The sequence below is a fragment of the Coregonus lavaretus genome (genome assembly GCF_964263955.1).
Source record: "Coregonus lavaretus genome assembly, contig: HAP1_SCAFFOLD_7643, whole genome shotgun sequence".
In the NCBI taxonomy this organism is placed as follows: Eukaryota; Metazoa; Chordata; class Actinopteri; order Salmoniformes; family Salmonidae; genus Coregonus; species Coregonus lavaretus.
This window is the reverse complement of record NW_028160860.1, coordinates 8,705-25,530: the sequence shown is the minus strand read 5'-3', so window position 1 is coordinate 25,530 and position 16,826 is coordinate 8,705. Positions and strand designations below refer to the sequence as shown.

The 16,826-nt window shown below is 41.8% G+C and overlaps 2 protein-coding genes across 2 annotated transcripts; one reads left to right on the top strand and one right to left on the bottom strand.

The window, feature by feature from the left end:
• Positions 1-182: 182 nt before the first annotated feature.
• Positions 183-6,951, top strand: LOC311121382 (ral guanine nucleotide dissociation stimulator-like 2; the record flags this gene model as incomplete). The annotated part of the gene is made up of 11 exons (XM_084195882.1): positions 183-286; positions 1,001-1,085; positions 1,908-1,961; positions 2,256-2,342; positions 2,486-2,518; positions 2,820-2,941; positions 3,075-3,164; positions 4,675-4,768; positions 5,121-5,345; positions 5,569-5,683; positions 5,780-6,951. Coding segments are annotated over 11 exons (1,191 nt in total), but the record flags the coding sequence as incomplete, so codon positions are not given.
• A 2,794-nt stretch (positions 6,952-9,745) lies between these two features.
• Positions 9,746-14,780, bottom strand: LOC311121381 (deoxyribonuclease-2-alpha-like). The gene is made up of 7 exons (XM_084195881.1): positions 14,556-14,780; positions 13,898-13,995; positions 13,550-13,718; positions 12,711-12,810; positions 12,353-12,517; positions 10,819-11,043; positions 9,746-10,657 (listed from the first exon to the last, which is right to left on the bottom strand). The coding sequence occupies exons 2-7, from the start codon at positions 13,993-13,995 to the stop codon at positions 10,239-10,241; spliced, it is 1,176 nt and encodes a 391-aa protein (XP_084052007.1). The 5' UTR covers positions 14,556-14,780; the 3' UTR covers positions 9,746-10,238.
• Between the last annotated feature and the right edge of the window lie 2,046 nt (positions 14,781-16,826).

The following is a 16,826-nucleotide window of genomic DNA, read 5'->3' as shown; positions in this document are numbered from 1 at the left end:
CTCAGGCTAGATATCATGGTTTGTTGCCAAAACACTCACATCACCCCATCAATAGGTTTTTATGGGAGAAGTCACTTTAGGAATGTACATAATTGACCATGTCAGACAGTGAGTGCCAAACAACCGCATTGATCCGGCTGCAGGTATTCTCAGACAATGCCGTACTGTGTGTGTTTCAACAGGAATGCAGAGCCAGGAAAAACTTTTCGTCACTCTACGCCATCGTGTCTGCCCTGCAGAGTAACCCTGTACACAGACTAAGGAGGACGTGGCTAGACACTGACAGGTTGGTGGAGGAAGTATTTGGATTGGTATAACAGAAAAACATACGTGTTTTTTTTGTTGTTTTGTTTTTGTATGTTTATTGGATAGAGAGCGATACACTCTTAGAAAAAAGGGTTCCAAAAGGGTTCTGCGGCTGTCCCCGTAGGAGAACCCTTTTTGGTTCCTGGTAGAACCCGTTCTACATGGAACCCAAAAGGGTTCTACCTGGAACCAAAAGGGTTCTCCTAAGGGTTCTCCTATGCGGAAAGCTGAAGAACCCTTTTTGGTTCTAGGTAGAGGAGAGCGTGCTGAAATAGCAGTGGGTACATATGCACCGGAGGCACCCTAGGCCACAGCAAAACATACTTCTATTGCAGATGTTTTCATAGTATTGTCATTTCCATAACATTGTCATTCTCGTAACACTATCATTGTCATAACTGTCTTTTTTTTACAACACCCATTTTAAAAACTCAGGAATTGAATCACATTGCCATTGATTTAACACAATCCTTTCCCATAGTCAAACACATTTAATGTTCCAAAACACTACCGCAGTTGATCATCTCATCTTGTTATAATTTCCCCAATCATAGCTAAACTAATCATGGCTAACTGATTCATTTGGATGTGGATTATAATAAGTCCCAATAGACAGCAGAGAAATGTCAGTCAAGGCCCCTAAAACCCTCTTTGGATGCATGAATCATTGTTGTCATGTGACTCTGTCTGACAGGGAAGCAGTGAGGAGATACGAGGAGCTGTCCAACATTTTCTCTGAGAAGGACAACTACTCCCAGAGCAGGGGGCTGCTGAAAGAGGTGAGTCACAGTGATGGAGAGTTACTGCACACACGTACGCACACACACACACACACACACACACACACACACACACACACACACACACACACACACACACACACACACACACTCACACTCACACTCACACTCACACTCACACACACACAGAGACACAGATACACATATAGTGCACTGACAGACATCCCATAATACAAGCAGTATGAGAAGAGGACAAGTCTCATGTGAAGTGTCATCACAGATCACACCAAACGTGTTTATACATTCAAGAGCTGTTGCACTACACAGATCCAGATTAAGCTAGGCTAAAAATCACTTTGAATCATGAATCAGGCCTTTTAACCCAGAGGAAGGCTTAATCTGGGGGTGTACAGCCTCTCAATGTCAATGTCCTGTCAATCTAAATTCACCCGTTTCTACACATGTATTGTATTTAGGATGCATTGTGATTTTCTGACAGGGGGCTGGAAATTGGTAAGATTACCAACATTTTCATTCACTGTTATACATTTGTGCAGGCTTCAATATCTTACATTAGCTGCAATTTCACCAAGGCATCCACACAGGAATTCATCTAAACATATGCCTGAGCTTTCATTTGAAAGCTTCACTCCAGGCTTTGATGTTGGAAAAATATCACATTACCTTCTGCTGTGCTTTGATAATTTACCAAGCAAGCTGCTACCTTACCCTCTCAGTTTGTCTGGAAAGGAGGGCCTACTACATAGTTACTACACATGGTTTTAGAGCACATAGCCATGGTTCTAAATTCTAGATTGTGTTCCAGATTGTCATGCTTAGATGTTTGTCTGTGTTTTGCAGGAGGGCACTTCGAAGTTCGCCAACGACAAGATGAACAACAGGAGACAAATAGGGGTAAGTGCTCTTATAAGCGAGTTTGAAGTCACTCACAAAGCTCATTATCATTTTGCCTTGAAAAAAGAAGCATGGAATATCCAAAGGGCTGATGTAACATAATGCAATAGTGGTATTTCTTCAATATAGAATTTGTTGATGGTTAAGTAAGGACAACTTGATATACATTCAACGGTCAACCCAAGGTTCTCCATTAAGCATGCATTTAGGCTTAATCTGGGTCAGGGAAGTCAGAAGCCCTATGCCTCTCTTTTTGGTTATCATTATTCTCGACCCCTCCCACCTCTCACACAGTCCAGTGCCCAGGGCACAGTACCCTACCTGGGGATCTTCCTCACAGACCTCACCATGCTGGACACAGCTGTGAAAGACAGGCTAGAGGTGAGTCCCTTCATATACAGTCATTTATCCCTCATCATGTGTCCATCAACAGGAAGTTGGTCATAAGCTCTGGTGGTGAAGTTGTAGTTGGTTTACCAAAAAAGTTGCATTGACAGTGACAATCTCCTTTTCCTCCATTTCAGAACGGCTACATCAACTTTGACAAGAGGAGACGAGTAAGTGTTGCAATCGGGGCCTTGCACTGCTGCTGTTTAAATTCCTCATCACCCATTGTCCACATGTTGAGTTAGTCCAGGATCCAGACCAATTCATTAGCCTCTGGCTCAACATAACAGAGGGTCTTCATAAATGGCTTTTCTGTTGTGCTACTCATTAAGTATGTGGCAGTGTATTGAATTCTGAATCAGTGCAACCATACGCATATTCATGTATAACTGCTAGCATTTCAAATGATAATGTGCCATTAGTACTGGAGAGTAATTTGATGTTCATAATGATTCGTTTTTCTCTTCGCAGGAGTTTGAGGTTTTAGCTCAGATCCGACTACTGCAGTCTTCCTGTAAAAACTGTGTTTTCATCACTGACGAGGCATTTCTACAGTGGTACCAAAGTGTACCCTCGTTAAATGAACAAGAAAGGTAAACCATGATTATCTTTGGTTTCAGTAGTATTCATTTTCCAATAAAAATATTCAAGTTTGTACATACATGTTATTTCAAACGAAACACTACAGTTATGATGACCGCTAATCACATTACATGATGTCTGCAGTTACAGACTGTCCAATGAAATTGAGGTGCCGTGCGAACCGAGCCCTGGTCGTACCCTGAACCCTACAGTGATCATCACACAGTGCCCAAGGTAATGAGGCCTATTATTACACTCAACACTCAACAAGGCGGTAGTATTCACTTCAGAGACCTTTCAATATATATAGTGCCTTCAGAAAGTATTCAGACCCCTTGACTTTTTCCACATTTTGTTACGTTACAGCCTTATTCTAAAATTGATTAAATTGTTTTTTTACCTCATCAATCTCCAGACAATACCCCATAATGACAAAGCAAAAACAGTTTTTTAGAATGTTTTGCTAATTTATAAATAAAAACGGAAATATCACATTTACATAGGTATTCAGACCGTTTACTCAGTACTTTGTTGAAGCACCTTTGGCAGCGATTACAGAATCAAGTCTTCTTCGGTAGGATGCTACAAGCTTGGCACATAAGCATTTGGGGAGTTTCTTCCATTCTTCTCTGCAGACCCTCTCAAGCTCTGTCAGGTTGGATGGGGAGCGTTACTGCACAGTTCTTTTCAGGTCTCTCCAGAGATGTTCGATCTGGTTCAAGTCCAGGCTCTGGCTGGGCCACTCAAGGACATTCAGAGACTTGTCCCAAAGCCACTCCTGCGTTGTCTTGGCTATGTGCTTAGGGTCGTTGTCTGTTGGAAGGTGAACCTTCGCCCCCAGTCTGAGGTGTTGAACGCTCTGGAGCAGGTTTTCATCAAGGATCTCTCTGTACTTTGCTGCATTCATCTTTCCCTCAATCCTGACTAGTCTCCGAGTCCCTGCCGCTGAAAAACATCCCCACAGCATGATGCTGCCACCACCATGCTTCACCGTACGGTTGGTGCCAGGTTTCCTCCAGACGTGACGATTGGCATTCAGGCCAAAGAGTTCAATCTGGGTTTCATCAAACCAGAGAATCTTGTTTCTTATAGTCTGAGAGTCCTTTAGGTGCCTTTTGGCAAACTCCAAGCAGGCTGTCATGTGCCTTTTACTGAGGAGTGGCTTCCGTCTGGCCACTCTACCATAAAGGCCTGATTGGTGGAGTGCTACAGAGATGGTTGTCCTTCTGGAAGGTTCTCCCATCTCCACAGAGGAACTCTAGAGCTCTGTCAGAGTGACCATCGGGTTCTTGGTCACCTCCCTGACCAAGGCCCTTCTCCCCCAATTGCTCAGTATGGCCAGGCGGCCAGCTCTAGGAAGTCTTGGAGGTTCCAAACTTCTTCCATTTAAGAATGATGGAGGCCACTGTTTTCTTGGGGACCTTCAATGCTGCAGACATTTTTTGGTACCCTTCCCCAGATCTGTATCTCGACACAATCCTGTCTCTACGGACAATTCCTTCGACCTCATGGCTTGGTTTTTGCTCTGACATGCACTGTCAACTGTGGGACCTTATATAGACAGGTGTGTGCCTTTCCAAATCATGTCCAATCAATTGAATTTACCACAGATGGACTCTAATCAAGTTGTAGAAACAGGGGTAGAGGAAGGTGTTTTGTGGCTTGTTGTCATGAAGGTTACGGTGCATTCATGGTTACGGTGCATGATGTGCATACATGATGTGATTCTCTCACCTCCTTACAGCCTGAATTCCTCCAGGACCAGCCTTGTTGCTGACAGTGACAGTCTTTTTGACTTCCCCTCCCCCGTCTGTCACTTTCTTTCCAAACTCACCAAGGTAATTACGAAATAAGACCTAATATTTACAGTTATTTTAAGTACTTTCCCCAAAAAAGATATTTGCATTGCCAGCTAGAATTGCAGAGCATGTAATTACTATTCAGTTACAAATACTCGTAGTTATTGCTAAGTAATTACTGTTTACTAGTAATCAAATATGATTGTTTCAGAACAAATGCATGTCTTAAAAACATACAGAAGAGCACTTTTAAAAATGGACATTCTTTGATCTTTTAATACTCTTCTGTGTCTTTTTATTTGCTTTGGCCTTCACGGAACAGCCACTTTTTATCTTGTCATTTCAGTAAGTATAATGTTTTTTATTCTTTTCATCACTGTTATTATTTCAGCATATGAAATCCCCCTCAGTTTCCTGTCTGGATGTTGACTCCTCCCCTCCCACCAATGTCCCCATCCCCTCTGCATTGACACCATCCACTCCCGTCAAATCACATCGTCGATCAATCTCCTGTGGCAACAATCCCACCAATAACAACAAAGGTTCTGGGCCTGATATGCGGATCGTCAGGATACGGATGGATTTACAAGATGGGAATATGTACAGAAGCATACTGGTACTGAGCCGAGATAATGAGTTGAGATTTGATTTGAGATATTTGCTTTTTTTCGGTTTCAAATTATACACTGCACTGCACCCCGCACTGATGACTATTTATTTGAATCCTCAAATATCCGTAAATGATAGTAATCCAAAACATTTCCTCAGGTTGTACACAGGATATTATAACTTGGAGTCTAGCTGTCTGGTATCGTTGTCGTTCTTCTCTGTTTCCTTAGGTGACAAGCAATGACAAGACGCCCACTGTGATCAGTTCTGCCTTAGAAAAACACAGTCAGGACCCCAAACAGGCATCCAGATATGAGCTGATCCAACTATTGCCCGAGGGGAAAGGTAAAGACATTTCTCAACCCCGACCATGGGAAGTCACTTTAACAGTTCTCTTTTCATATTGATTGTAGTGATGACTTTTCTTGTTCTGCCCTGTAGAGTTGGTCATCCCTGCCACAGGAAACGTTTTCTATGCCATGACTTCCTCTAGTGTGGACTTCCTGCTGCGCAGAAAAGGAGGCAACACCCCTTTTGGCTCTCAACCAATCAGCACAGAAACCAGTGCCACCTTCCCTCGAATCAAAGCCAAGGGACGGAGACTGGTCAGAACTCTTTTTTGACAACAGCTCTTTCCCAAATAGGCTATATTCGAGACATATTGTAGCTAGTTGTTCTCAAGGACAGGTCACGATAAAAATACAGGCAGATATCGCAATGAGATGTGGCCTTGTCTTTCCTAACCTTTTATGAAAGTGGAAACACACATTCTGACCGAGCTTGTTCTAGCAAAATGTATCCTGAAACCTGTCCGAACTTGTTTGATGAACGACTTCTTACCTGGGACACTTCAATAAATATGCTGCCCATTTGTGTACACTAGGGAACTCCATTAGTGTAGAAGGGTGCATGTCTCTCTTGTTGGCAATGCATACTACTGCCAACATACACCTAGAACAAGACCAATGCAAACCTTTAACAGATGGTGAATGGTGCTGTTTCTTAAGTCTCTCTGACCATTGGCATCTAATTTCCCATTTAACCAAATGGAATAGCCTTGTGACCAAGAGCAACTGAGGAATCCAAATCATCTTGAGCATTTGAGGAATGTACCTCAGGTGCCATCATAGAGATGAGTTGATAGTAGAGAACTTCATTAAATCAAAGTAGTTTGGGCGATATGACCTCCTGAATTGACCATGACCACAACAAAGTTTTACATTTCTCCATAGAGAATGGATACAAGCAGCATGATGACATATTAATTATGCAAGGCGTTTCAAGAATATGAATTATGGGGAGAGCACTGGGCTGACATTATGACATAATGCATCTGAATAAGAGTGACAGAGTCACTGAAACCTCTCATTATAGCAAAGCACAGGGGCTCATCAAAATGTTTTAACTATGTACTTTATATGTATGTATGTATATGTTTTTTTATGTATGGACGATGTCATGATTGTGTTTACATTCACAAGGAGCTATCAACAAGTGTCAGAATTACATGTTATTCATTGTGAAGTAACATGAAATGTATGAAATTGACCCAAATTGCAACAATTTCAAATGGGTCAAGACGTGTCAAAGATAAACATGATAATTTAACTTGGGTTGGTGCATACATATTGACTGATAGTTCTGGTAGTATCTTATGTAAGATACAACAACTTTACATATACAGCCTTGCCACTCCCATATACAGTGAGTGAAAAAAGTATTTGATCCCCTGCTGATTTTGTACGTTTGCCCAATGACAAAGAAATGATCAGTCTATAATTTTAATGGTAGGTTTATTTCAACAGTGAGAGACAGAATAACAACAAAAAAATCCAGAAAAACGCATGTCAAAAATGTTAAAAATTGATTTGCATTTTAATGAGGGAAATAAGTATTAGATCCCCTCTCAATCAGAAAGATTTCTGTCTCCCAGGTGTCTTTTATACAGGTAACGAGCTGAGATTAGGAGCACATTCTTAAAGGGAGTGCTCCTAATCTCAGTTTGTTACCTGTATAAAAGACACCTGTCCACAGAAGCAATCAATCAATCGGATTCCAAAATCTCCACCATGGCCAAGACCAAAGAGCTCTCCAAGGATGTCAGGGACAAGATTGTAGATCTACACAAGGCTGGAATGGGCTACAAGACCATCGCCAAGCAGCTTGGTGAGAAGGTGACAACAGTTGGTGCGATTATTCGTAAATGGAAGAAACACAAAAGAACTGTCAATCTCCCTCGGCCTGGGGCTCCTTGCAAGATCTCACCTTGTGGAGTTGCAATGATCATGAGAACGGTGAGGAATCAGCCCAGAACTACACGGGAGGATCTTGTCAATGATCTCAAGGCAGCTGGGACCATAGTCACCAAGAAAGCAATTGGTAACACACTACGTCATGAAGGACTGAAATCCTGCAGCGCCCGCAAGGTCCCCCTGCTCAAGAAAGCACATATACAGGCCCGTCTGAAGTTTGCCAATGAACATCTGAATGATTCAGAGGAGAACTGGGTGAAAGTGTTGTGGTCAGATGAGACCAAAATATAGCTCTTTGGCATCAACTCAACTCGCCGTGTTTGGAGGAGGAGGAATGCTGCCTATGACCCCAAGAACACCATCCCCACTGTCAAACATGGAGGTGGAAACATTATGCTTTTGGGGTGTTTTTCTGCTAAGGGGACAGGACAACTTCACCGCATCAAAGGGACGATGGACCGTCAAATCTTGGGTGAGAACCTCCTTCCCTCAGCCAGGGCATTGAAAATGGGTTGTGGATGGGCATGACAATGACCCAAAACACATGGCCAAGGCAACAAAGGAGTGGCTCAAGAAGGAGCACATTAAGGTGGCCTAGCCAATCTCCAGACCTTAATCCCATAGAAAATCTGTGGAGGGAGCTGAAGGTTCGAGTTGCCAAACGTCAGCCTCGAAAACCTTAATGACTTGGAGAAGATCTGCAAAGAGGAGTGGGACAAAATCCCTCCTGAGATGTGTGCAAACCTGGTGGCCAACTACAAGAAACGTCTGACCTCTGTGATTGCCAACAAGGGTTTTGCCACCAAGTACTAAGTCATGTTTTGCAGAGGGGTCAAATACTTATTTCCCTCATTAAAATGCAAATCAATTTATAACATTTTTGACATGCGTTTTTCTGGATTTTTTTGTTGTTATTCTGTCTCACTGTTCAAATAAACCTACCATTAAAATTATAGACTGATCATGTCTTTGTCAGTGGGCAAACGTACAAAATCAGCAGGGGATCAAATACTTTTTCCCCTCACTGTAGAATCTAGTCATATTTTGAGTATTAACCATTATGCATAACAGCATCAACCCACAAACTCTAACCTAAACAATTAATGTGAAGACACTTATGAAAGTCCAAACTATGTTGTGCCTATTGAAAAGATGTCTACCATTGCATCTTAATGTTATACTTTTCAATACAGCATAAGCTAATCTTTATCAATGGTCTCTGAATGGGTTTAGTTGGTAATTGGAATGGAAGTCTGTCTGAAGTGTACTTCAACCAGGGCTCCCAAAGTCAGTCCTCAAAGATCCATGTGAGGTTAGCGTGTGATTCTCACCAATCACTGAATTATGTTTAATTTATATTTTCACAGATGTTTAATAGAGATCTGACAGCTATAAGGTTTCATTATGCAATGTCTTTAATCCAGGAACTGAATGTAGAGGGTGTTGCAGAAGGCTATGCTTCTATCCCATGAGGATGAGACCAGTTGGAAGAAAAACCTGTATGCATAAGTGTGCATGGGGAACAGATTGTGGGAGGCCCTAATTGATGAACTATTGTGAACTCTGGCCATACTACCCAATGCTGTTGAAGTCTCTACTAAGGCTGAGGCATAGATACGGTAGTGCCAGGGAGAGGATTCTGGGTAACGTAATTTGATGAAGTGTTAGCGCCAGGCTAAGCTACTGATTGTTTAGTGCCTTTCTCTCATTGGTGCTTGAACCTCTTAAAGTGTCCCAAATGGCACCCTATTCCCTATATAGTGTTTTACTTTTCACCAGAGCCCTATGGGCCCTGGTAAAAAGTAGTGCGCTTAATAGGATGCCATTTGACATGAAGCCTCTGTGATGTATGCATTGGAATGTACAGTACATATGGTTGTGAATTCCCTCACTCACAGTTCTGTATAAGCTGGCATGTTTATGCACTACATATGTCCTATTATTTTTGTGTGATACATTTCCTTTTTATATGAATGCATTTTGACGTGACAGTTATATGAAGACTTTCTATGCAACTCCCCAGATGTGTGCTGTAATAATGCTGTGTCTACTCTTATCAAATAAATGTACATAGATGTACATATAAAAGATTCAGACTGTGGTTTAGTATCTAGCTTGTTGGTGGATGAGGAAGTCTAATGAAGAACATTATGTAAAACATTTGTGCACCCCGCAACAACAGTACTTTATTTGGACAGAAGACAGTCAGTATCTTTGCCTGTTTCAAGCTAAAAGCTGAAAACGTCACCAAACATTTGACTAAAAAGTACAATAGAAATAAAGAAAAACCATTTCACATACTTTAACAATCATTTTTTGAAATCATTTGTCACATAAAAAAAGGTTGAAAACAAACGCATATATAATGTGAAAAAAACATACCTGAGATCACAATCAACATTGCCTAGTCATTAGCAACACATAGAACAGTAGCCTATGCAGCAAAGTGCTTATTGTTTTATGATTATAGGAGTGCCACCTCCCTTTCAAGTATGTTTCTTTTCATGACAATTTATGAAACACTCCAAAACGTATTAATCAACATTCTATGGGGTACCTTGTTCATGGAGCTCAATAATACTAACAAACCTAGCTTCTCAGTGAACTGTGTGCATACTAGTAACTTTCCACTGATGCCACACCGATGCTTACTGATTCATATCTCCCTGGTAGTGCCTTGCATCCTCTACGGCCATATCACACCCGCTAGTCCCTCCCCCGCACATCTCACACTCCAGCGCCGCTGTCCGATAGGCCTTCCACACCGTGGCGTCCTGCAGACACACCGTCCCGCCCCCTCTCTTCTCCTCAGCCTCGTTCCGGTTGATGTCGCCCACACACACCCAGCCAGAAGCTCCATCCACCCCACCCCCGGTGGTACTCACGGCCCACTTGGAGTGGTCGTTGGAGGCCTTGAAGGTGATCCTCCCACCTGGGGAGATAAGCTGGATGTCTAGGACCTTCCAGCCCAGGGAGCAGTCAGAGGGCAGGATGCCAGTGGAGTGGATCCAGAACTGGACTAGGAGGTCTGACTGGAGGGAAGGAGCCACCCAGGAGTGGTACAGATCTAATGGGAAACAGGAGGAGGGGAAATGGGGATATAGTGGTTAAATGTTGGGTCATTCACAACCACAAAATGGCAATGACATGAATAGTCATTCTAACCATGAAACAACACTTCAACAGTACAAAAACGTACAAACTAATAGTTTCTAAATTGTTCCTTACCATTATTGAATGATCCCCCCTTGGCGAAGCTGATGAACTCGGTTCCACCTAATGAGGTAAGAGACACACTGCGATTGGATGCAGGTTGGGTGTGCGTTAAGCTGCTATAGGCCATCTGCCCTTGGCTGTTGTTACAGACGTCAGCCAGCGCGGGCACCAGAGAGGCCAAGGAAGCAGGGACACCACAGTCATACACATTGGGCTGGTTGATCTGCAACTGCTCTCCTGCAATGTAAAACATAATACATGTCAATTGAACACTTCAAACATATCAATCAATTAATGATGTCAAAAGTAAAGCAAATAATTATGAATTGACTGATCAATCTGTCTGTCCGATTCAATAGGCACCAAGTTCCAAGACAAGTACTATCTTAATCTAGAACATGACTTATCAGTATGACGACTTTTCAAATTCTTCAAACAGAGTAGCAGACAAATGCCTGTACATATAAGACCACTGACTGTGGCTAAAATGAGATTGAAAATGTTTTAAGACAAGACAATGCTTTGAGGACAATGGAAGTTGGCCTCCACTGAGAACTCCCATCACAATTGAATGACACTCATCTTAAACTGAACAAAAATATATCCCAAAAATGTTCCATACTCACAAAAAGTACGGGCAGGCATAAGCCACGGACAACGAACACAATTGCATTTTATCAGTGGCAATTTGAACGCACAGAGATACCATGACGAGATCCTGAGGCCCATTGTAATGCCATTCATCCGCCGCCATCACCTCATGTTTCAGCATGATAATGCATGGCCTCATGTCACAAGGATCTGTACACAATTTCTGGATGCTAAAAATGTCCCAGTTCTTCCATGGCCTGCATACTCACCAGAAATGTTGCGTTTATATTTTTGTTCAGTATAACTCCACGAGAGACATGAAACTTACAGAGCAAACATCGCACAGCGGGAGGAGTATGGTTACAGTGCCATTGAGGATAACCCTATCTGTCACTATGGTAACAGCACCATTTGCTAGCCAAGTTGTAGTGGTACTTGCTACTACAATAGGCTAAAATGCTAATGACCTAAATTTTTTATGCAAATGTTATTTTTGGTTCACAATTGTTGTGTCAATATTAATGTGGCTTTATTAACTGTAGCATAATAATGAGTTCATTGTCATTTTTAAGTTCATTGCATTCAGTGATATTCAGTGATAGGGGCAGCAGTACTTTATCATTAGAGACCAACTATTACTGTTCAGAATAACTATGACATAGCACTTAGTTTGTAGGGTCAGCAATAGTAGTACGGCACCCTTGGAGAAAATTTGGGTTAAGTGCCTTGCTCAAGGGTATGTCGACAGATTTTTCACCTTGTCGGCTCGGGGTTGTACGCACAGAGAGTTTGTCTCAGCATGAAACAGTTGCATGAAATAGAACACAGTTGTGTCTTCATGACACAATTCACAGTTTCTTGCATTATAACAGGGTGGATAATCCAAGCTACTTTTTCAGAATTCTATGGTAAACCTATAGTGTTCCAAATGACTTTTCCAGGATTACAGTCTCACCAATTGTCTGAAAGCGTTCCAGTGGGTAGGTCACACAGATGAAGTTCTGTCCATACTGTACACCACTACCTGGGTAGGAATATTGCCCTATTTCCTTTACAGGGGGGAAATGAGGGGTGCTGTGGACCAACCAATAGCCCTGTGTCTTGTCCAATAAGACAACACCTGAGATGGAGAGAGGGAGATAACAGTAATTCATTGAAAACTGAATCATTTCACAACAGTACATAGTCTCTTGACAGACGAAAACATTAACATGCTACAAAGGGAGTAGCTGGCCAGAGGCCTGGGTGCTGAGATTAACATTATAATGTAATGCCTGTATACAGTATACAGCTGAGGTTTATATTGTCCTGACCTTTAGTGTGGCCACCTCGGCTACTAAGGAGACCAAATCCCCTTTCTCCCTCCTCGGGTGGTCTCTGGTCATTGTACAGGATGTATGCAATGTCACCATTCTGCACAAACACAGGACAATACACACACTCATCATCAGAAAATACACATTTTCATGCATATTGCACACTCTTAACTCAGAAACAAACAGGGGTTATATTGTCAATAGTGTTTCTTCTTTGATAACATGTCATATGCTGTATTTATTTATCACGGCTGTCTGGGTGAAAAGAAAACTCCAATTGCACCTTAGTGAAAATTAGACAGTGAAAGAAACCCACAAAAATAGTTCTACATTTAGATTTTTTGTGTAATTCTGTCTCATTCCACTGTGACAAAGAATTCACTGAGGGAACAGCTACCAAAACCAAAACCTCAGCAGTGGTAAATACTGCTATGTGTTACTGCAAATGAAACCGTTAACGGAAAATCCACTCAAAAACTATATTTAGCTAATTATTTTCATTTGTCCACTGTTGAAACAGTCCCAAAATGGTTTGCATGTCAGCGGTCAAGTTTTCAAGATATTGGACTTTCAAGAGAAACCGGCCACATAATCATGAAAAAACATTTTAGGACTGTATCAACAGACGACTCATTAAAAAAATACCAAAATAAAAAACAAAATAGCCTAATCTTCATGACTAATGTTCAAACTTAGCCGTCAAACAGTGTCAAGGTTCCGGTCTAATGCTTCTAAAAATGTTCGGCATAACCGTGTTCATGTTTCAGTGGATTTTCCCTTTCAGTTTCACAGTTCATTCAACTGTGGTCTGCTATTGATAATAGAAGGAACCAGACCTTCCCCTGCTCATACAGCTGGCCCACTGTCCTCCCCAGGGCTCCAGTACTGTCATTCACCAACACTTTTCCATCTGTCCATCCCTCGCTCCCTTTGTCCATCAGTAGATAACTCTGTCCATCGGTGGGAGATTCTCGATCAACATGGGGGAATTTGTAGAGATAGAACCTGAAAGAGAGAGAGAGAGAGAGAGAGAGAGAGAGAGAGGGTTTGATTCTCAGTACTGTGTGTTGTTTTAGCATACATTGCTATGCACACTGTATGTGACTAAGTAAGTAGCTAACAGACCTAAGGGAAGATGGAGGTCATATCAGTTCAATCTTCAGTCTGCCCAAAACGGTTCTCACCAGTCAACAGCTTCCCCTTGATCATTGTAACAGGAGATAGGTGAGGTGCCTCCCTCTCCTGGTTGAAACAGGATCAGCAGGACAACAAATGACAACATCTGAAGGAAAAGCAATGAGGTCAAAATAGTTTTAGGAACTGTGAAAAACTACTGCCAAAATGAAAACTTCAACATTTGTTGACTACAATGGAAAAGGGATGGCTTTAGAACAAGAAGAGAACGCTGCGATGCATTACAAATTGCAACAGTGGTCAATAGTCGATCTTACAATTATGTTACAATATTGTTACAATGTTGTTACAACGTATCTGAAGTAAACTAACAAAAAGTATCACATTTTGCATTGATTTGATATCTAATTGATTGATCATCTGCGTAAGAATCAATTAGAATAACCCATGCAAACGAAACCTACAGCCCCCTCAAACTCAACTCTGGACGAAGCTATTTCCACTGCGTTTTTTTGGTTCCCCTCTAATCAGGAGGGACTGATTCAGACCTGTGACACAAGGTGTGCGCAAATAATGATCAGGTAGAACAGAAAACCAGCAGGCTCCGGACCTCGTAGAGTAAGAAAGAGTTGAATACCCCTGCTATAGCCTTTGCACAATGTGCCCCACTGTAAGGTTGATTGATTTCTAGAGCAACACTTAGCCTACCTTTGAGTAGATAAGAACTTGATAAGTACGGTGATTCTACAGCTTCTCCGTATCCGCGTGATCTTTGATAGTGTCGAACTATTCCATTTCTAAAGTCGAGATGCATCCTAGTTTTGAACTATGACGTTCCGGGGCGGGCTTTTGGTCACGAGTTCATGACAATAGCTTGCATTAGCTACCCTTCTGCTAGCTCTGGTCCAGGGCGTTAGTGCGCCTTCAACGCGTAGTGGAGGAACTCGCACTAACGCCCTTGACCAGAGGTACCCTTCTGCCTTCTACACATGGGGAAAATCTATTAATTTAAATGGAATTAGAGCATATATGACCATAAAACAAGCCACAAACGTATCATACATATTGATTGGATACATATTTAATGGTCAAGTGTGTTTTCATTGCTGTTGTCAACAATGGTTGACAGTTTAGGGATGGAGTTGATACATTTCCACTGTACTGTGGAAAATGTATCCTCAGCACATATAGGCTAGCCTAACAGCCTACTTGTCTCTGAAAAGTTGACTTCTGTAAACAGCACTAGTGCATTGCAACACTGTAATGTAAAGGCAGATATCTTTCTTTTGACAAATGAATAATTGCCTGTGATTGAGAACCTCAACATTCTGAAGAAAGCACCATTATGCACACATTATAAAGAAATTAGACCTTCTTTACATAATTATGTCACTCTCTCTTTCATTGGATTCCAGGAAATGCTACCAGACTACTGTATGATCTATTACACACCCAACCCCCCAAAGATTGCTTTGATGACAAGCTGTAGGTCAGTGTATAGCTTACACTTTTGGTTGGTTTGTTGACATCTTTCTCAATGCCTGTCTCGTGCCTTTCTTTCACAATTGCATCTATTTTATGTCTTTATCTTTTCATGTCTTTTAGTTCCTCCTTTTGATATCTCACCAAAAAAGTTTCTCTGTCTTTGTGACTTCCATGTTAACAAATGGAAAATAAAGTCTAGAAGGCTAAAGAAAGTTAAAGAAAGTACCCCACTTCAAGTTCCTTGTGTTGCACAGAGCATACTTAGCATTTTATCTTCAAGCAGCCAGTTGTAATAATAATAATAATATGCCATTTAGCAGACGCTTTTATCCAAAGCGACTTACAGTCATATGATATAACTTTTCACACTTTGAGGAACCGCAATAACAAGTATTCTTCCTCATCACTTACCACCTTCACCCAGTGGCGGCTCCTGAAAAAATTCTCAGGAGGGGCAATTTTTCTGATGATTTAGGTGACCTACACACATTTAAAAAAAGATATGTCCAGCAACAACATGAAGACAGGGGCAGCATATAAGTCAATACCAGAAGCATTTATTGACTGATCTCAAAAGTGTTGGCTTACCAGGGTTGGTGGAGCCCTCAGTTTCATCTTTGCCTCGCAAAGCTAACTCAAACACTCCGCAAAACTTCACACACTGGATTAGCCGGCTGAGGATGTGGCGGTTCTTGCTAATGTCGTAGTAAATATATTTGTTATAGTGAATATGGAATATGATATGTTGAGTAAAATGTTGTGCTAAGATCTATTTAGGTCAGGAGCTGGTTATAAGTTATGTTCCTATCCAATAACAATGGACAAAAGGGTCCTATCTTGTCAGCCTTGTCAGCAGGTGGCCAAGGACAACACCCACGCCATAGGCCTCTCAGTTCTTCCAACTCACGAGTTCTTGCTCTGAGGACACACACACACACAAACACACACACACACACACATCATCACTGTTAAACACACACACACACACACATCATCACTGTTAAACACACACACACACACACACACACAAAAATCCCCTCTCTTAGGCTGAACATTTGAAGACAGAGAACCCGACTCAGAGCCAATGCAACAGTGACAGTAGCCTGGAGGGGACCTCGCCCAACTCATCAGGACCAATCAGAAGATCAGAACTACTAGATTGAACCTACTTCATTTATTGCATAAAATGTCTGCACACAATGTTTCGGGGCTCTCTTCAGATAATAATAATAATAATAATAATAATATGCCATTTAGCAGACGCTTTTATCCAAAGCGACTTACAGTCATGCGTGCATACATTTTTGTGTATGGGTGGTCCCGGGGATCGAACCCACTACCTTGGCGTTACAAGCACCATGCTCTACCAGCTGAGCTACAGAAAGTGGATACTCATGGATGCGCATTGCAATTGTAAAATGTCAACACAATTGGAGACACCACGTCATTTTTGGAGACATGTTATTGACAGTAAACTATTGTAGATGCGACTGC

Bases quoted from the DNA above. Each gene is read 5' to 3' on its own strand.
- LOC311121381 (XM_084195881.1), bottom strand. From the start codon at position 13,995: ATGTTGTCATTTGTTGTCCTGCTGATCCTGTTTCAACCAGGAGAGGGA. The intron at 11,044-12,352 runs GTGAGACTGTAA...TTTACATTGCAG, and splicing joins GGAACGCTTTCAGACAATTG to GAGAGCAGTTGCAGATCAAC. The intron at 10,658-10,818 runs GTAAGGAACAAT...GTTTCCCATTAG, and splicing joins GGGGGGATCATTCAATAATG to ATCTGTACCACTCCTGGGTG.